The sequence below is a fragment of the Leptinotarsa decemlineata genome, unplaced genomic scaffold (genome assembly GCF_025532065.1).
Source record: "Leptinotarsa decemlineata unplaced genomic scaffold, Ldec_3_MD MMD2_tig00026358_RagTag_RagTag, whole genome shotgun sequence".
NCBI lineage: Eukaryota > Metazoa > Arthropoda > Insecta > Coleoptera > Chrysomelidae > Leptinotarsa > Leptinotarsa decemlineata.
In genome coordinates this window covers 10,277,175-10,300,067 of record NW_027412703.1, presented here as the reverse complement: position 1 = coordinate 10,300,067, position 22,893 = coordinate 10,277,175, and the positions used below count along the sequence as shown (strand labels likewise).

General features: G+C 36.9%; 1 protein-coding gene across 1 annotated transcript; it reads right to left on the bottom strand.

The window, feature by feature from the left end:
* Positions 1-18,104: 18,104 nt before the first annotated feature.
* Positions 18,105-19,526, bottom strand: LOC141486557 (uncharacterized). The gene is made up of 2 exons (XM_074184702.1): positions 19,402-19,526; positions 18,105-19,338 (listed from the first exon to the last, which is right to left on the bottom strand). The coding sequence occupies exon 2, from the start codon at positions 19,332-19,334 to the stop codon at positions 18,213-18,215; it is 1,122 nt and encodes a 373-aa protein (XP_074040803.1). The 5' UTR covers positions 19,335-19,338; positions 19,402-19,526; the 3' UTR covers positions 18,105-18,212.
* Between the last annotated feature and the right edge of the window lie 3,367 nt (positions 19,527-22,893).

The window sequence follows — 22,893 nt, the reverse complement described above, 5'->3', positions numbered from 1 at the left end:
TATCACAGTGATATCAAATTACGTAATATAAGGATGTGATTTCTTTTCCTCCAATTCATTATTTATTTTTGATCATTATGATATCTATTTCTTTTTTCAATTATGGATTACATCATCCTTAGAGTGTCATAATAGTAATAATTGTCACTGATATATTCTCGAGCATAGTTATGAACTACAATCATTATTCTGAAATGTTATAATCAATTGGAGGTTGAAATGATAATTAGTTAGCAAACAAGTATACTGCAATTAAGCATGAATAATTATACTGTTCAGAAAGTTATATTTTCTTAAGTAAATACGTGAGTAAATTATAACAGTTTTTGCACTATCGTTGACATTTGCAATTTGGGTCAGTAGACAACTAAATATAATCTCGATAATAATTATACACGGGTATGAAATTTTGACGTTGAATTTTTATTTTACCTAACATTACGAAAAGAGTGAACATAAATTCGATCTGATAGGTGATATAGAGCTAACAAAATATTCATAATTGATAAAATAAAAGCTTTCGCGGCCGAGTTTTTCAGTGTCACTATTTTTCGGGTTCGATTCCCATAAGTGCACGGTATGCACACCAGACTACCTGAGTCAACATAAACATGCTTCACACAATTCACCTGATTCAGGTACAGGTATTAGCACATCAACATGAATATGCTTTACGCAGCCGTAATATCCAGTTATCGGATATTAACTCTGGATTTATAAACCTCTAAAGAAGCTAGCCACTTGCATCTTCAAACTCAAAAATAGTGACACTGATTTTTATAATTATTATATTTTTGAATCATGTCAGATTTTGCACTACTATTATGAGAGTATAATGACGTGTCATTTTTGGATGAATTTAAAATACATATTTATGTATATTCATGAACTACTCAACCAAGATTCCAACTATAATCTCTTCATTTTATTACACATCCAAGAAGGTGATCCGTTCAACAGGTCTTGACAATTATACAAAAAGACTGCTTGAAAAATTCGGGCGAAGTCTATATGGCCTGCCAAAAATACACAAGGAGATTTTTTTTTCACATTTATCTCTTGTAAATTGATATAAATTATTTGTAATATGATATATATGAAATCTAGAAAGGTTAATGCAGTCAAGCTGCTGGAAAATATTTCCATGAAAATCAAAAAATAAATAGATAAGTGGCTCTTAAATTGAAATCAATATGGAATTGATCAAAAAGTACTTATCTATTTATATATATATATATTATATATATATATATATATATATATATATATATATATATATATATATATATATATGGTCTATATGGCCTGCCAAAAATACACAAGGAGATTTTTTTTTCACATTTATCTCTTGTAAATTGATATAAATTATTTGTAATATGATATATATGAAATCTAATGCAGTCAAGCTGCTGGAAAATATTTCCATGAAAATCAAAAAATAAATAGATAAGTGGCTCTTAAATTGAAATCAATATGGAATTGATCAAAAAGTACTTATCTATTTATATATATATATATATATATATATATATATATATATATATATATATATATATATATATATATATATATATATATATATATAATCGACAAAGGTTAACCCAGTCAAGCTGGGAATGATCAGAAAGTACATATCTATTTATCTAGATAAATATATATATATATATATATATATATATATATATATATATATATATATATATATATATATATATATATATATATATATATATGTTAACTCGAAGATTCTCACGGATAAAGTATGATGAGCTGTTTTCTCGGGTTTCGCTCCGTGTTCTGTGTATTTTCTCCCCATAAGGATTATTTTTACAACGTTTCGGCAAAGTCTCATTTGTCTAGTTGGAAAAAACCAGACATCACCAGAAGATGGCAAATGAGACTTTGCCGAAACGTTTGCCCCCATTTTTTGGAGTGTTGTGTCCACGAATTGTTTCATTTTTGATATATATATATATATATATATATATATATATATATATATATATATATATATATTATTTTAATGATGCAACAAATTTTTTTTAATTTTCAGTAATTTAATATTAATGTAAGTCACAAAAATGATTTGAAACTTTATAACTTCTATTTAATTATCTGCGAGCGCTTTCGACAGCTGGTCGTGCTATTATCATCTAGGCTCTACTCAAACTGTCATCTTGTTGTATGTCCTTTTATATGGTCCGAACGCCTCAATGCTGGTACTCCAGGTTCTTTAGGTAAATTTGCCTGTATTTGGGTTACATCAGGGACTATTCTTTGGGTTGGATCTTCTCTAGGTTTACTGTTTCTAGGAGTGTGTATTGATTTGTTTAATATATTGAATGTTAGGTCTTGTTGTCTTTTGATTTGTACTTGTTTCTCGATAAGTGATTTATGACTGTTGAATTTATGTTGTTGTTTGAGTTTTATGTTCTCTGGTGGGGTGAAATTGAGTTTGTTTTGTATGGCGTGTGTTGCGAGGTTTGATTTATATACTATCGGATATGTGTATGCCTTTTTGTGCTTATCGTAACTTTGGATCAGTTTTTTCTTGGTTTGGCCGATATAGAATTTGTTGCAGTCCGAGCATTTTATACTATTTATCCCGTTTTGGTTTTTGTCTTCTTCTTTTTCATAGCTGTTTATTTTTTGTGTTATTTTCGTGTTTGGCTTGTATGTGATGTTGATGCTCAATTGTTCGAAGACGTTTGTTAGTTCTTTGGTTTGGTGGCTTGATCTTTGTTCAGTATTTTTTGTTCTATTCTGTTTTCTAATTTATCTATTGTCTTTTGGGAGTATCCGTTCTCGTTCGCTATTTGGTAGGTATTTGATTTTCTGTTCTTTGTGTCGGGCTTCATTGCTAAGTGGTATCTTTAACATTCTATATATAATGCGTTATAGGCAGCCATTTTGTGTGATAGTGGATGGTTTGAACTCGCGGGTATGGTGGAGCTTGTTTGAGTAGGTTTCCTGTATATTGCCATTTGAAATTGTGTTTTGTTGTGGTTATATCCGATGGTTATGTCCAGGTAGTTAAGTTTTGAGTTGTTTTCTTCCTCAATGCTGAAAAACAGTTTTTGATTTATTTCGTTAATTTTTTTTTATTTGATCTATTCTTATTCCATTGTTTTGTTGACGAAGGACTGTACATATATATGTACATCTTGAGCGATAAATCAATATGGCTTTCAGAAACAAAGATCAATAGGTGGCCTTCTATCGTATGTCACCCATATTTGGGAACATGGAGAGTCAAGAGCTGTAGCGCTTGATATTTGTTAGGCCTTTGTTCGTGTGTGGCACGAGGGTTTGCTGGACAAACTTCGAAGCTATGGCTTGTTGGATCATTTTTGTATGTGGCTCTCTGCAAGTGGCTGTCGACGGATATGTCTCGAATACTTTTATCATCAACGATGGTGTTTCCTAGGGATCCATTTTGTCTCCGACCCTCTTTTTATTGAATATCAACGACTTATTGAAAAAAACGAATAATCCAATATCCAATGCTGATAACAGTACACTTGTCTCGTTATTCCAAGACATCGGCTTCAGATGCACATCTCCACCGGCAGCAGGACGTTGCATATCTAAATGAGCATCTAGAAGTAATTACAAATTGGGGTGAAGATAACCAGGTTCAATTCAATGCCACAAAAACCCAGGCATTGGTTTTCTCCAAAAAAAAAAAAATGTCTCCGAACCGGACATAATAATGTCAGGTCAAACAATTACACTTTCTGCTTCGATAAGTTTGTTGGGGTTAAGACATAAAACAATATGTCTTGGCGCAATCGTGTCGCTGGAATTGAAAAAGTCGCTTCTCAAAAGCTTGGAACACTTTTTACTGAGAATCCTTGTTGGTGTGGTTCGGTCTACGATGGGAAGCATCAGTGCTCGAGTCTTTGAACTCATAAGGAATTATCTTCTCGGGCACATCGATAAATCACATTACTGCACACATTTCCTCAATAGAACTCAGATTCTATTCAAGGCTATAGAAACAGGCGATAGAAATTCAGAAGCACAGACATGATAACAACCGAAAGGAAGAGGAAATCAACATTACATGAACAATAATAAACCACTACACTTCGTCCATTACCAGATCACCTTCGATAATATCTACCGAAGTTATAGATAGACGTCAGGTATAAAAACCTGCAGCAACTAGCTAACAAAGTTGCAAAATAGTTTGATAAATTGTCCTCTGACACCTTGTCCTCTGAGGTATTAGAAAAAAAAATATCCAATTTTAGGAATAGACTATGATTTCAAGGAGAAAGACGATGCCCACTGATTATCATTCGCATTAGCTAAGCGTTCAGGAATTCACTAATCTCGTTCGCTTATCTCGAAAATTGATGGATGCAACCTACAGGTGAGATGGTAGTAGGGTGCTAATGCCGACTGAACGCCTCCCCCCACCCCTTTTGACCTTGAGACGTCACACGACCTTGAATGACGTCACCTAACCTTGAACGTCGTACACGTAGTATGAGCTTGAATGCGGTGTTTGACCTTGAGTGTGGGGTTTGACCTTGACGTTCGACACTTCGACTACCTTGAGCTTGCTCCATGGCATTGAATGTTGACCTTGAATGAAATCGTGACGTGTACAGAATATAACCTTGAACAGTGGGCGTTCGGCGTTGTCCACTCCCTTGTTGGTAATTCCTATATAAGTTCAGAATATCGTATGACGTCACCTAACCTTGAACGTCGTACACATAGTATGAGATTGAATGCGGTGTTTTACCTTGAGTGTGGGGTTTGACCTTGACGTTCGACACTTCGACTACCTTGAGCTTGCTCTGTGGCATTGCATGTTGACCTTGAATGAAATCGTGACGTGCACAGAATATAACCTTGAACAGTGGGGTTCGGCGTTGCCCCCCTCCCTTGTTGGTATTTCCTATATAAGTTCAGAATATCATGCTTCCACATTCAGTTTAGACACTCTAAAATACCCAAATAGGTAAACAGAAGTACTTGTCGAATTCCAAAGTGAAGACAACGAGTATCAACCCATCCGAGAGGGCGTTTTCGTCAGTGAGGTGAATATATATTTTATTTTAATTAACCGTAATTTCACTATATTTATGAATATGGATAATTTGAAATTTGACATTGAAAAAATTAATTTTTCTATAATTCAACAAAGTGAAGCTTTAGAGCAGAAACCTATAAACGCTCTGGTTATTGATAAAGAATATAAAATTGAAAAAATGTCAATGTATTCCACACGATATGGTAAATCAATTCAAGTAGTTTTATTGGATGAGGAAAGTGATACTCCTTTTAAAGCATGGCTTCCAAAACGTGTCACAGAGCAATTACCAGAAGACTTCATTCGTGAAGTGAATTCATCCAAAGCCAAATTCACACTTACTTATATGGGTCAAAGTTCGCAGGATTATCCTGGTGCTAAAACCCGATCATTGATGAAATTCAATGTTTTAGATTGAACATTTTGAAATTATGATTTTTTTTTGTAAATAGTGAAAATATGGTAGATTAATATAAAATATGTATCAACTTGGTCACTTCATAGACATAGTCAGATTTCAAGTGAGTATTTTTTTTTATATTATTTGCAAACTAATGAATGCCATTTATGAATTTCCAGAACTCACCATTCTATAAATATGTGGATGCAATATTCAGCCCAAGAGTGGCCGGAAGCAGTGGATTTGGATTCCGCCATAAGAAAAATGGCTTGGGAGATGGCTGATCTGAGTTTTGATGCTCTACATTCATCAAATTATGATTTGAGTGTATGTTACGATGCTGAAGAGGTGCGAAAACTTTTGGAGCTTAGTGAGAAGTATGAACTCGGTGTGGCATTGTGTCATAAATATTCATATGGGAGTAGAAATTTGGATGAGTTCTGTGAGTTAATAATTGAAGCAGACTTGAAACATTTTCTTCAAGACATATGCACCTACCTACCGCAAAATATCATAGAGAAATATCAATTGGAACCACAGAGTCCCAACCCGCAACTGGAAGAAGCGATAAATGATGGTGTTGTAAATATTTGAAATCTGTTGTATATGTTTGTGAATAAAATAATGTTTCAATCCATATTTGTTTGTATCTAATTGTTTGGTGAATAAAAGATATAACATAATTATTGAGTGTTTTATTATTCATCAATATCGAATATTTCATAGCATATTACATGTCAATCTTATTACAATCCAGTTTGAACAGAGCCATTAAGAGCATTATATGATAGAACAGCATCGTGGAGGATGAGTGCATATACTTTGGTGTTTGCTGGAAACTTCACCTTGCGTGTTTCGAATTCTATTTTGATGTCGACAGTGGATGACTTCATAGCTTCGGGTTGATGGGAGCAGTCGATAATGAATAGTGGGTTGTTGCGAAAGCTACCAATATCCATCATCGGTTCACTCATAGTTTTATAATAGTAGCTACGTTGGAAGTTTTCATATGCATAGTAAGCTGATGAGTCTAACTTCTTGTCGAAATCCAGATTCCAACGCTCATATGGGTATACTTCAGAGTTCAGAGATAGTCGAATATTATTAATATTCACATGTGTGAATTTCGTTACATCTTTTGACATATTTTCGGATTGGTCGGTGTTTTGAAAGCCGATGATGATATATCGTGGTCTTTCGAGGCTGCTGGTTGTCTTCACCGCCCATATATCCGAGGATGTATCACGAAGTGTGGGTAATTCATAAAGGTCCCACATACGATAAGCCACCTTCACTTTAGCATTATTACCATTTTTATTTATGCGATTCAATAGTTTCAGTTTCTGTCGATCTTCCGGCACAATGTGCCTGATTCTCCATTCTATTTTATTGATTTCCAAATCTGCATCGACTTCCCCAATGAATGAATTTTTGAATGAGCGAGCTATAATCAAAATGAGCTCCTGCTTCACATTCATTATCCCCTTATTGTAATCTTCAGCAAAACCCATGAGATACTTCAAGGGTAATTTACCACTAAATACATTGCTAACGGGATCGAATATATCTTGTTTATTCACATCGAGTCCCCATCCTATCGGTAGTAGCGAATTTGCATGCGTTTTTCCGAATGATATCATCGTTTTCATTGTGGTAGTTATGCCGGGTTTTCGAACAACAACCACTTGCTCACCACCCATTTCATAGCGAATTTCGTCGAAGAGAAAGGCGAGAGCATTATTGGATAGGTAGCACCGCTTTGTGGCATCAGATGGTGTGAACTTCCCCTCGATATAAATGTAACTATCTGCAATATCGAGTATGAGATCTTGATAATTGATTGGAATTCGTATTTCATCTGAATTTTTGTAATATGGTGAACCATACGGCTTATATGTATGCTCATGAAGGCTGATGAGGGAATGGTCGAACATGGGCTCCTCGAACACTTCCAATTTATCACTTGTGGTGATTGTCGCCATGTTATTACTATTTTTTATATCGCACCTTCAAGCCAATAGATTTGAGAAAGTTCAGGCTACTAGCACTTATTCTATATCTTGACCGTTTGGCAGATATACGTGGAATGAATCGACTGCTGGATTTTCGCTTCTTTAAATGCACATGATCATAGCCTCCACCAAATACATTATGCTGACTCAACTGCTGCCGCTGCGGCAATCGCTGACTATTGAAGCACAACCCCATTTTTAGAAACGATAATCGCAGAATTTATAGTTCCATCAATGAATATCACCTGCTCAGCGTTAGGAAGTAACAAATACTGAGTAACAATTTGATCAACTTCAGCTTTATATTGACTTTTTTCACAGATAATCATCGCTCACCATCGTTTTTGCTCGATCGTTTGAATGCTTATCGAGGGTTGTTTTTTCAAATCAGATTGCAGCGATTTGATATCCTTATCCATATGCTCATACTTTTTTACAAATTCTACTAATTTCAGTCCAAGCGTAATGAGATCTTCCCTCACTGATACGGAATATTTTTCTACTCCATCTAATTTCAAATTAATTTTGTCAATATCAGTATCTAATTCTCCTCTCATCTTTGAGATGTAAAAACCAACATATCCTCGATTAACACAATCCGTACTCTCTTCAGGCTCTGCTATATTTTTCAAACGTTTATTTTCCATATCAAAGTTTCCATCGGTTGTTAATTTGAAACCAACTCCAGGCTGCCCACGCAAAACAGTATTTGAAACTGCCTTACTTCTGCGACCAAACTTATCGATGCTTCCTTTACTCATTTTCTTTATGATACACTAATGACAGTCATCGATGTTCTGAATCAACGTATGAGAAACGATGATTGTTACTAATGACTGTCGTCGATGTTGTGAATAAATATATGAGAAATGATGATTATTATAGCTTTATCAATTCCAATTTGACTATTATTTTTTCACCATTGAAATTGATCAGATTACCATTATCATCCAATATGCGAAGAGTGATATTGTCGAGGTACTGACGACCACCAGGTCGGATTGGCATATAAATAATATTTTGTGGCTCCTTGGTGAGTTTGTAACCGGGCTCTACATCAATATCAAATTCAAAGATGCTATGGATTTCATCGCCATTCGAATATGCTCCAGCTGTGACATTACAATCCACACGAATAATCCTCACCTTATTGATATTCACGGGCAATGTTGATTCATGTATTTCACCACAATTGAAAACATTGTCATCGAACCCTAGAAGTTCAGCAATGCTGTTTTCATGTTTGAGATGAATGTAATATTTCGATCGCATTTCACATTTCAGAGTGTTGTTGTTTGCACGTAGGAGAAATACTTCGTCGATATTTTCTTCAATTCCATTTTCTAGTTGCACTTCTTTGGATTTCATGAATCTTTGAATCACCTTATTAATTTCATCAATTTCATATGCCCCAGGTGGAATTTTTATAATAGTGGGGGGTGAGATAATTGTCTTCGAATAGCCGATAACATTATTCTTAGCATCTACATTGAATATGGAATTGTAGGAGTAGAAACCATGTAATCCCAGACCATAATTACTATTGGTATCCAATTCGATGGGTGGGTAGAAGTTGGCACTCAACTCGCTAGAGAATCCCGACAATGAAAACGTGCGTGACATGACTGACGAATTTTCGATGATTCATGTCTTTTTATTGCTGACAGCAGAAATTGTGGACCAATCGTCGCTTTTTCGGTGGTCTATCCATATCATTATGTGTGACTACATTCACATCATTCACTTTACAATAACAACAAAAAATTTTTCTTGTAGGTGGACCATCATTCATATCGGAATTACTACTGCTACCGCTGGAATCATTGTAATGCTCTTGACAGTACTGATACTTCAAGACATCAATATCATTTTGTAGGTTTTGTGGTAACTTATCCCATACAGATGCAATTTCATGTGATGCACACCCAATCAACACCTCTTTCGGCATATCAGCGAGTTGTTCTTTACTCATTTTTTGTAAAGTGCGTACTCTGGAATATGCGATCAATGAATGACTCATCCTCTTGATACTCTCCCTATCCTGTACTGGTGTTAACTCCATGTCTTGTTCTGAAGAAACTTCAAACACAAATGGCCACACCATACTGTGTTGAATCGTTGTTCACGCTTATAGTTATATGTGATAGTATTGATAGGATTCGAACCCATATAAAAATAGTGAATCAGTTCTTTGGGAGGGGGTAAATCGCCAAAACTATCAAAATATTTTATCGAAGTTCCCCTTTTTCTATATGCTACCCAATGTGTCCCTTGACCATGTCGACTATCCAAATTTACTATGGCAGATTCATATCGGAGTGGTCCTGATTTTGGTAAATCGTCACGCATATATACCCCCCGAAAATATGGAATCGTCATTTTCTTAGCGTAATAGTTGAGGTCGATATTGGAGAGAGCTCTTTTAGGTAGCAAATTTATGAGTTTTTTGAATTTTGAGGTTTCAAATAGACTCCTAATCCTTTGCGGTAAGGCTTCAAGTAGATACCACTTCCTTGTTTACCTATAGCAATTGCCTCCATGTGTTTATTATGGCGATTTGTCTCACTCAACTGCTCCCTACTCGCTTTTGCTGCTTGAACTGCTTTCGTTATACCAGCAGTAGCACCGGCTAAACTACCTAGTGCTGATAAACCAGCAAAAATTGGAATGAGTGGTAGTATTCCACCAATTTTAGGAATCGGTATGATTCGCGGTGTGCGAATTTTCTTTTTCCCACCTGCAGCCCTCATATATTTGCGTGCTGCTTTGAGTGCAATTTCAGCTGCTCTTTTAGAATTTTTGACAACAAATTCACTTCCACCCGCTTTGTGTAGAACATCACGCACTTTCTGAACGATCCCAGAACCAAAAGCTATCACCTTAGAAGCTTTCAATATTTTTTTAACTTTTTTTTTCTTAATAGAACGCTTTTTCTTCGGAATGTGTGACTGCTTGGGAGATGAGTCACAACCCATACCAAATCGGCGTTTCCCTTTCATTATATTCGTAACTAGCCAAGCAGCTCCTTTTTCTCCAATAGTAGCGTCTTTTGCTTTGACACGATTCCAAGCACTTTCTGCAAGCTCCTTATCCGCTATGTGTCTAGCTGCAAGATTATCAGGGTTCTGTGAATATGCAATATCGTGTTTTTTGCATGCAAAATCCAGCTGATTGACACCCGAATCACCTCTCAACAATCTTTTCTGCAATTTGGTGCCCGGACCGCAATACTGATAGCCAGGTAAGTGTAATTCAAATGGTAGATTATTGATGAGGGAATTGATCAATCCTCTACCAGTTTTATTTGAATGCAATTCAGTAGATCTGCATCGACTCATAACCCCTATTTAAATAAAGGAATCGATGTGGAACCCTGCTTATATAGTCTCCAACTGTCATACAATGCGCATATTGAAGCAGAAGCAGCAATTTTCCATCGATAATTTCGATGAAAAAGTGGGTGGTGGATCGGGAAGCGGTGTCAAACAACGTCACGGATCTTTACTTCCACTTTCTATTCGCGGCCTGATTATTGGACCTTCTAACTGTGGCAAGACAAATGTTATGATTTCTTTGCTAACGCATCCTCTAGGATTACGATTCGCAAATGTTTATCTTTATTCAAAGTCTCTTTATCAACCTAAATACGAGTATTTACGTGAAGTATTATCTCCAATCGAAGGGTTGGGTTTTTACACTTTTGCCAATAATGCAGGTGAAATAGTAGAGCCTTCAGACGCCAAACCTGATTCGATATTCATTTTTGATGATGTTATGTGCGAGAAACAGGATGTTATACGATCATATTTCAGTATGGGTCGTCATAAAAATGTGGATTGTTTCTATTTAGCCCAAACATATTCACGAGTTCCGAAACAATTGATACGAGATAATGCAAATTTTATCGTAATGTTCAAACAAGATGATATGAATCTCAATCATATTTTTTCCGACCATGTATCACCAGATGTAACATATAAGCAATTTCAAGATATGTGTGCGAGATGTTGGGAAGATAAATATGGATTTTTAGTAATTGATAAGGATCGAGAAGTGGTAAATGGACGTTATCGAAAAGGATTCGACGCTTTCATATATCCTTGACGTTCTTGAAGAATTGAATCACTTGAGTGCTAGATAGTGGAGATAACACTTCATTATACAAATTCTTGGAGTGAATTATGGAGGGAAAAAATGATGATGAAATATGTTTAAAAAGAAAGTTAATTGAAGCAACGGATGCCGTTCGGAAGAAATTCAATTATATCAAAAGTAGTCGTCTAGGTGATCAATCAGCACTCGAGAGGATCTATGAGCCAATAATAACACCTTTGAAAGTAATATCTGCCAATACTGAAGGAGCATCTCAAATGAATCAAGTGATGCAGAAAACAAAGCCTGCTACACCATTAACAGCCAAAACTATAATTGAAAGTGAGTGGAAACCGAAATTTGAAGGGGCTTCCTCGAAGGATCTTCAAACCTCTCAATTGACAACTTTAGATTCACAATCACCTAATGTATTCGATGATGGTGATGAAGTACAAAAGCATATAAAAAAGTTACTATCAGGAAATCCCTCTTACGATACAGTCTTTGGAGTACACATGAACACTGAAACGGGAAATTTACAAATGGGAGTAGCTGATGTGGAATTTATCGATGAGAAAATTGTGTTTATGAAAAATGGTAAAACTATTGGCTCTTATCAGGGCACTCCAAAACTATATAACTTGATATTCATGAAAGTACCATCGAGAAATATCCCCTCTTCCGATATGACCACATATGGTGATATACTCAAATTAACAAAGGCTGCATATAAATACAATGAGAGAAAACAAGGTCTTCTATCGAATAATTGGAAGAAATATAGAGAAATAATCCTACCATTATTATCCAGTGGAAACCCTAGTAGAGAAGGTGCTGGCATGATCAAAATACCCACCCAGAAAAAATATATCAGAAATAAGCATACAGATTATGTTTATTGGAATGAACTCGAAGAATTGATTGATCGCCTTCGACTACTTTGGAGTTCACGACTGGCTGGACATACCGGACATGATAATGAAATATTAGCCATAATTGAGGAATTACGTGAAGAAGGATTAGTCTATTGATCGCAATATCATGAATATGATGTGTGAAACTGGCTCAGTCGATCACAAACGATCTAACTATGCATACCACAATTGATAAATTTGGTCGTAGAAGAGGTGGTGTTAGTAAACCAATAGTTGGAAGATCTGGTGTTGGATTCATTCTCACACCAAATGGTGATTATGATATTCAGAATAAGCGGTTTCAAAATGTTGGTGAACCTGTAGACAGTAAAGATTCTGTTACTAAAGGATATGTTGACGATCACATTAGAAAAGTCAATGAGACAACTCTGAAGTATTTCCAAGAATTCATTGCATCAACGCTACGTAACATCGGAAAACATATTGATTCAAAACATAATGAGGTGCAAATAATCATTGACAAAAATGCACTCATCACTTCTGCATTAGCTGATCAATTGAGTAATGTGGAAAAGCGAACTGACGTAATAGCTAAGTTGGTTGATACTTTTACTGAGCGAGTCATTGAAGTTTAATAGTCAATCGTTACACTTGCACCTGAACAGTAGAAAAGTGATTCCTCAATTTTATCATCTTGAAGAAGTCTTAGAGCAGTAATATGAGTAATGCAAAATGGCAGGTTGTGAAAGAAATACACAAGCCGGCGCGTCGAAATTTCCCCCGTCGGAAAACAATAATAAAGGGTTTTTCTGACTTGTGGCAGATGGATTTGATGGAAATGCAACCATATTCTAAAGAAAATGAGGGATGTAGGTACATCCTTATAGTTATCAACTGTTATTCAAAGTTTGTATGGTCAAGGCCGTTGAAGAATAAAACTGGTGATTCAGTTACTGCAGCTATGGCAAGCGTGTTGAAAGATGCTAAATATACTCCAAAAAATTTACAATCTGATCATGGTACTGAGTTCTATAATTCGAAATTCTCATCGTTAATGAAGAAACACAGCATCAATCATTACTCAACATTCAGCACAAAAAAAGCTGCAATTGCAGAACGAGTAATCAGAACATTGAAGAGTTGGCTTTATAAGGAGTTTTCACTTCAAGGTCATTACAAGTGGTTGAACATTCTTCCTAGAATTACTCGTCAGTATAACAACAAAGTTCATCGTACGATTGGTATGAAACCTGCAGATGTGAAACAGTCTACTAAATTGTCAATGTATGCCGAATCTAAGAGTCCACATGTGAAACGTAAAAAAAATACGTTTAAAATTGGGGATAGTGTTCGAATCAGCAAATATAAAAATGCATTCGATAAAGGTTATACAGCAAATTTTACAGCTGAAATATTCAAAGTTGTGAAAGTTAATAATACAGAACCTATAACTTATGCATTAGAAGATGTGAATGGGCAACCAATCAAAGGCTGTTTTTATGGGCTGGAGTTGAATAAAACGAAAGATCCCAATACGTATTTGGTGGAGCGAGTTTTAAAAAGAAAAGGACATCGCCTCTATGTAAAGTGGCTGGGGTTCTCTGAAGATCACAACTCATGGATCGATGAAAATTCTTTAGTGTAATGACATTATCATGATTGTACTCAATATTAGATAAAAAATAAAAAAATAGTGTATTAAAATTGTTTTATTTATTAAAAACTAAATAGAATAATAACCTTAGAAATGATGCAAGTAATATGTAAACTATTGGTTTTATTTTTCATAAATTCAACATATTGAAATCACTTCAAGATGTGTATGTTAGCATAAGATTTCCATGAATCCTCCGTCTCTCTATCCGCTCTTCATGGGTTAGACACCAGCACTCTCGAAAGTGGACATCTCTGTTGGGGTGAAATTGGCCGACATTCTCACACAATTGCCAATCATTTCTACAAGCACTGCATAAATTGTTCCAACAATCCACACTATATTCACCACATTGTAGACATCGCTGGACTAATATATCGCAAGTCGCTACACAATTTATGCACTGCTGGCGGTAGTCACTTACTTCTAGAGTTGAACCATTTATCCTCTTCCGAAGTGGGTCTGGATTCCTTGCCACAACACATCTACGACACAGGCCGGTACATGGGTTGATATATGTTTCAGGCCAATACCCATGGCAGTTGTAACACACTATATGTTTGCCAATTTTGATTGGAAAGCCGCGTATTGTCGGTTTTGTATCCCACTCTTTAGGGAAAGACATATTCACTGATAGATGTACAAATATTCAATCGATGAATTTAACTACACTCTCACGCTCCCATGTTTCCCTCTTATAAACAGGTACCGTGAAGAGTGGGGTAGAGTGGAAGGAGCTACCACCACCACTGTCAAAAATCATATAAAAATCGGTGAGTGATTGTAAACTTCAGTCAGTATTCAAGTATCACCACAAGAATACATTAATATGTCTGCCCAGAGAGCTGCTGTGTTAGCATTATTATCTCAGAGAGATATTAATAACCATGAGCTGGTGGAAGAGTTTGAAGACGTTGGACAGATAGTGGGTGTTGACGAAGAAAATGATGGTGGAGATATGCAGTATGAGGTGAATGAGCAAGGTGCAGAAGGTGGCTTAAATATCGAAGACGATGAGGCAATTGAGCAAGGTGTTGGGGATTTAGACATTGATGATGATGAAGAAGGTCTTGTTGAAGAAGAAGATGAAGGTATCGCAACAGATTCGACTCACGAGACTGACGACAGCGGAGTAGTTATTGGCAATGTTGAGTGGTTGAATATCACTGAGACATTGGATGATCCGTTAGATTTGTATTGTGTAACGGATAGCCATGTCAGGATCAAAACGATTGACGGTGAAATAGAGAAGTTGTGTTGGTGTTGCTTCCGCTTTTATTCTGTGCGGAATAACAATGGAGGGTATTATGAGCACGTCGACATTCATTACACCGCCCGCTTCATGGAGATGGGGCAAACATGGTGTAAAGCATGTGATAGGCCTTTGACCAACTTTAGGAGAATAGCCGTCTGTATCATATGTAACAACACCCCACCTCTGGAGATGTAACCGTGGACCTTCGGGTCAACAAAAAAAAAACAGCCCTTTTCAGGGCTACATTATTTAAACAAAGAGTAGATATCTCATAATGAGATTGCAACAACACCCCATCTGCGGAGCAGTTACCGTGGACTTTCGGGTCAACAAAAATACAGCTCTTTTCAGAGCTACAAACAAAGTGTAGATATCTAATAATAAGATTGATCACTCAGTCAAAGAAATAGAATATTTTGAGTGTCACATAATCATACGAAGAGTAGTTTGTAATATATGGATATACCTCTAAAATGTACATCCATATACATATGAGGTATGCACAAATGTGTTATAGAATATGTAAGTTCTCTGAATATCTTATCTTTGTAAAATAAATCACATTGAAAAATGATTGTTTAAGCGTCCGAGTGGATTTGAATCTGTTTGATAACATACTAGCTCTCTCTTATCTGAACAATTGCAGAATTCATGTCAAGATTTGGAAATATAATTTTCATAAGACAATATTTCAAATTCGAGGGGTGTTTATTCAGAGTAGTCAATAAGAGTAATTGGTATTGTAATTCAGAATATTTATTTCAAAGGTGGAAAGGAGAGAGGGAGGTAGACACTGCCCCAACCACGCAGTGTCTCGTGTACACCAACCAAACAAAATGTGTACTCCGAGGAAGGATAAAGGATGGGTGAAATAGGGAAAAAAATAGGGAAAAAAAAGGAAAGGATTACAAGTCGTCGTCGTCGTCGCTGTCATCGGGTCGGGGGAAGTACTGCCACATCACCGAACCCTCAGAAAACGCCATTTCCTCCGCAAATGCGTCGTCGTCCCAGAGATCGTCATCATCATCATCCGAGCTGCAAGAGTCTTCGGAGTGGTCTTCGGTACTGGTCACATGCAGTACCTGGACCGAAGATGTGGAAGGGTGATGAGGCGTGGTGGTTGAATCGGCCTCCATATCTGGATTCTCCATATCGGAATCCTCCAACTGAAGATCCGGGAGTGGCGCTGTAGGTTCTTCCGCCTGGGGTCCGGTCGTGGAATCGGCTTCCTGGTATGTTGACATGCTGACGATAGCTACTCAACTGAAGATTACATTGAGGAACTCCTACATTTATACTCTTGCACAGGAGGGGGTATAGTGGGAGGCGGAGTGGGGGGGAGGTGGGGGTCGCAAAAAACGCGCCCCGGATGCAAGTGGTGGATGTTGAGCGCTAAAATTCGGCCGCTCCGCGGCCGAGCGACCTGCGTCCGCTCGACCGCGGAGCGGCCGAATTTCAGCGCTCAACATCCACCACTTGCATCCGGGCCGGATGCAAGTGGCGGATGTTGAGCGCCCCAGGCCGCGAAGCGGCCTGCTGAGCGATCGCTTCACGATCGCGAAGCGATCGCTTCGCGATCGCCTATACAACCTTTCCCTTCGTTACTTATCCGAATATACATTGCTTGAAATTTCTTTATGATACGAATTTTTATCAACATTATTGAAATAATGTTCCAAAGATATTCAAAGATAATGATTAACTGTTTCCATTTTCTAATTAGTTCATTTTAAAGCGAAACAACTAACGTTTCACCGCAAGGGTGTACCGATATAGCCCTATTTTTTTCACTACTACCAAATAGAGTGGTTAGGTTGAATGCTGCCCCACCCACGCAGCATTCCGTGTGCACCAACCAGGTACTATGTGCACTCCGAGGAAAACCTAACCTAACCTACCTGATCATCATCATCATCATCTATAATGATGATGTCAGGTTCGGGAGAATCAACCACCACGATGATATTTGGTGGAGCGATTTGATGATCTTCAAGCCACAGTTGATCCACAAGTTCTGGGCTGGCAAATTCATCATGTTCAAACTCATCTTCGTCTGAGGTTACATCTTGTTCTTCATTCAGCTCTATTGTTGTATCTGAATACCCATCGAATTCATCATCGGGAGATGTTGAATCAACTACAGCAACTTGAATGTCACCATAGGACCAATTCTCTGGTGGGGCAAAATGAGGTTCACTGGTGGAATCAGCTTCCCGAATAATTGGTGTTGCTTGATTCATGATGAACGAACAAGTTGAAGAATATTGAGAATACAATCTTATTTATATGATTTGAAGAAAGTGGGGTAGAGTAAGGGAAGGGGAATATGTGAAAAATAAAGATCCACTAGGTTATTTATTCAAGTATTGATGTGAGAATTGGGGAATAAATCCAATATAATATTCATTAGATTCATGATTTCATTTTTACACATTCACATAAATGAAATTTGTTTGAATATTGTTGAGAGAAGTAATGATGAGAGAAGTGTCAAAAGGTTTTGGAATTATACTCAGAGCATTACTAGAATCACCTTTATTTATTCTCTAGAAAAAATAACTATTTTACAATTCACACACTTTCAAATGATGGAAATTCTATACAATTATTCTATTTAACTAATTTTATTCTATATACTACATGTGACTAGAAAATGACTAGAATGAAGGAATAAATACTGCCCCAACCACGCAGTATTTTGTGTGCAACAACCAAAATAGATATGCACTCCAATATTCCTTATTTTATTTTTTCATTCATAACATTCATAACCTTAAAATTAACATGCAAGTTTTTATTATATTCCTAAAATTACAATTTTTTTATTCTAAACATACATCTAACTTAAACTAAACAAAAATATATTTACAAAAGGGGTTAGGTATTAAGGAACCCCTGGCACATGGCATCCCATTCCTGAACAAGAGGTCCATATTTTTGGATGTAAGCCAAACTCTTTCCTTGTTGCGAATCTTCTTCTTGAAGTTTCGCCCTAAGCAAAGAGAGTCGCTTCTCTAATTCCAGTTTCTGGGCCTCGATGGTGGAAATATCCGCCATCAAGGCCCTTTTTCTGGAATCAGAACCATCCACAACCTTCTTTTCCCTCAAATATCTCTTTTTCACAGACTGTGCATAGGTAATAGACTCTTTGAGTTTATTACCCTCTACCACAGTCTGTGAAAGGACATTTTCCGGGCCAACCTCTTGTTCGGAATGCTCAACACGTACCTGGGGGGTGACTGGAGGGGGTGACGCATTCCGATGGACCTGGGGGGTGGCTGGAGGGGGTGACGCATCCCGATGGACCTGGGCGACGACTTCCACCAAGTTCTGCACCTCCATCACTGGAAGGGGTGCTGTAGGCCAACCACCGTAAGGTGAGTTCTTTTCACACTTTTTGCGAAAAGCACTCAACTTACCACCCCTCCCACCTTTGGCTTTGGATGCCTTCACAGGTGCGGACTTCTTCACAGGTGCGGACTTCTTCACAGGTGCGGACTTCTTCATCTTCTTGGCCCTCTTCACCGGTTTCTCGAACTCATCCCCTGAATCGATGGGGGATAATGGTTCGATGGGCGATAAGAAGCTTTGAAGATGCGATAAATCCGCCAGAGACTCGTCCAGGTCCGGGTTGTAGACATTCAGTAAATCTTCAATTTGGGGTGCTGACGAAGAAGTTGGTCCACTGAATGTCGACAAAGTTGGTGGGGGGTCAATCTCCTCCTCCTCGGGGGTTGGTTTGAAGTCCTCGAAAAAGAACTTCAAGTCAGGAGCCGCCACTTCCTGGGTGGAAGTCATCCCCGGTGGTGGAATGGGAGCCGCCACTTCCTGGGTGGAAGTCATCCCCGGTGGTGGAATGGGAGCTGCAGCTGGTGTTGCAGCTGGTGGTTGTACCATGATGTCCTGTAGGACAACCACCCTCCTCCGCTCTACATCCTCCAACTGTCTCTCACTGAGAGTGGTAATCGGGGTCATCAGAGCATTCCTCAGAAAAGACATGATTCTAGAAAGAGAAAATGAAAATATTAGACAATATAATATAAATAGTATGGAAGTGTGTACTTACATCAAGCTGCTTGGAATTTTCAACTAAGTTGGCTGGCAGGTATCTCAGGTTGGCTGCTTCTTTCGAAGGAAGACTGCAATCGAATGATGAACTGTGGCCTCCTCCTCATGTTTTATAGCCGTATGCTCCCTACCACTTCGGGTGGGAATGGGAGTGGGGGTGGAAGTGGGGTTGGATAATTCGTTTGAAATATTCGACAAGTATGAATTTTACAATTTGTTGAACAAACCAGGTAATGAGTGAAAAAATTCAATTACTCGATTGCTCTTCCAATAAGGCAATGAGTAAATTTAATTTCTTGTCACTTATACTGTTTTCATCTTTCAGTACATTCAAAAGAATTCTTAAATTTTGTTCGGAACTTGTCTGATAGAATTCAATATCGTTGTGGCCCCAAGGTAATGTCTTGGTGGTATTAGGAATGATGAATCGCTTATCATCATTATGTGATAGCGCGACTTTATTGCACATCAACGTGTAAATATCATGTAAATCACTCCTGAATACATTCATCTTTCTAAATATTATACCGCCTGTTTCAACAATCCTAATGTAATCTTCAATTGAAATTTGATTTTTTATAACGGATTTTTTAATACCTTTTGCTTTCTTTATTTCATCAGACACACTTTGTACATGATATGCTTTCGCACCGGTGCCATGGAAACTGATGATGGGATCACTCGGAAGTTCATCCTTCATATTTCCAATCACCGATTTGCTAACTGGCACATTGAATTTATTACCCAACCTATAGTTAGAAGTGTCAAATTTGTCAACATTTGCAATCATAAAATTATAAAAATTATCCGTCATTATTTTCAGTATCAAAGAATCCGTATCGGTATAGAGAAGAGAAGCTTGTGGTCCGTAATGTTTTTTGATGACATCATAGAAAAAATCATAAATGACTGTTTTCGACATATCCAATATACTGAACCCCAAATACAATGGTTTATTATAACAAACCTTAACTTTATCCATATGTATGACGACAAAGTCTTCCGAAAATATGGATAATGTTTTGAAATTGGGACGAGCTATCAAAGCATTGGCGCCCATACCTCTTCTTATGGATTCCCAATGTGTGACAATTCGAATGTCTCTTCTATTGTTTACATTTTCCATCGTTTTGCCAAATATGGAATTTATATTCAATTTGAAGTAACCCTTCTCAAACTTATTGGTAGCCTTATTTCTCAAATTTGTATTTAAATCGATATATTTTTTCAGCCACGGTGACTGATTGAATCTGAGAATTCTATGAGTTTTCATCACCATCAAACCATTACGGACCGCTTGTTTCAAATTCCTATAATGAACGATATATTTCTTTTTATCATTCAAATTAGGAATAAGTTTGGGTATTTTGGACTTTGAACCAGGTGGTATAATACTTTCAACCAAAAATGGTAAATCCGAATGTAGATCGTGTAACTCGACAGGATAATGCACATCTACTTCAAGTATGTATCCTTGGGGGCTATCATCTGGAATACTATTGATATCCAACTGACATATTTCACTGGCGGTCAACCAAGTGAACCCACCAAAAGGTAATGATTGAGACATGCTATGACCATACAGATTTGTTGCATCCAAATACATTATGAAAGATGAAGGTTCTTCGGGATTATAATTTGGAAGAAACTGATTGTTTGCAATATGCTTTCTCTCCGAACACTGGCTTACACCACCACGTATACCGTTTTGGAGAAAATGCACCATATCGATATCAGTTAATAATTCCAAGTTGACACCCGTATACTTCAACATAGCATCCCAAGAAAGACCTGGAGAAGTGAAATAGTGAGCAGGATCCAATTTATATGTATCTAAACTCATATTTCTAAAATTTTCAAAAATATCGCACAACAGTAGAACATCAGATTTTAGGTATATGTCAGAATATTCACCCAAATCTTGACAATTGAATGTGTTCCATACCTGCTTTACTCTATCATAATCCTCATCAGAAACATGTTTTTCATTTAATTTATCATAAAAGTCCACCTTTGATGGTATACTAGAATAATTTAATTTATCTAAAGAATCGATAAAACTGTACGGAAAAACACCTTTCTGCCTCATAAGTTTGAATTTATCCTGTTCCGGAAAATATTTTCTTGTTTCCACAAAATGTTTTTCATCTAAATTGTCACCTAACTCTTGAAGGGAAGCAGCCATAAATTTAAAACTATCGATGAACCTTAATTTCAAAAACTTATTTTTCGTCACTCCATTGTGATCTACTATTCTCTCCATAATTATATGTTTCGTGAAGGAAACATACTTTTCTTTAGTTTGAGCAATGACATCAACTTTTGTTTTGTTTGTGCATAACTCTTTTATGAACAAATGACAGTCATACCCACTGAGATTATGAAAAATTATAGGTATAAAGTTGGGCAATTTGAAATTGAGGTTACAAATACTATGTGCAGCTCCATTTCTTTTTTTCCCCGTTAGATGGCAGTGGTCACGCACCTTAATATCACCATCACCAAATGGTTCTCCACATATACCACATGTGGCGGCAATATTGAAATCATGCTCTTCCTCATCAGTCAATGGACTCATTGGAATGACTTTCTTCAAATATTTGTGATAAATATTGGTGACATCAGCCTCCAAGTTTGACACAAACACTTTAGCTGCATCAGCACCTCTATATAGTACAAATTTAGATATAGAATCATCAAAAGAGCACTTTATGAGGTAAGAAAAAGCATATGGTTCATGAAGATATGTTCGATTTGTATAAGAGTTAGCAGGATTTGGCTCATTAGTATGCACTGGTTTCAGAATAGATTCGAAATCAGCATATACAACGAATGGAACCCTCAACTGTTTCTCGATATTTTCAAATTTCAAAATATTCTCAGGTACCCTTTTACCAAATTTATCAACCCTGAAATTTGTGGATGGTGTCGTTGTCGATATGTGATTACAATCATTCAACTGATGTCGCAATAAAGTTCGTTCATTATCAAAGTACAATAAACAACCATCACAAAAATACTTTTTATGACCACGGGCAGATATTTGTGATGATACTAGTCTCGATAAATCCTTAATCCAACAATAATGACTATTACCAGAATCATCTGTAATAATCAACAGATTAACATGACTATTTAATCTACGTTTAGAATAGTGTAACGGACCCACAACTTCATATTCAATTCTACCATTTTTAAAAACATTTTCCAACCCATAAACATTGATAGAGCAATCGTTCATAACCTCAAACTTAGGAATATCTTTCAACTTAACTGGAAATTCCATACCTGCTACATTCAAGACGGTTGAGAAGTGGGGATATGATGAAATTTCATTAAGTTTCTGACTGGCAGGGTATAAAGCTGAAGTCACAGCCCACGCAAAGCAGCACTGATCTTGATTAAGAACATTCACCACACTTTTCTTCAATTCGATGAACCTTGGCAATTTGATGTATGAAGACCCTCCGAAGGGGCTATACTTGTTGAT

Excerpts from the sequence above, each read along its gene's own strand:
- LOC141486557 (XM_074184702.1), bottom strand. The coding sequence starts at position 19,334 with ATGTCTTTTCTGAGGAATGCTCTGATGACCCCGATTACCACTCTCAGT.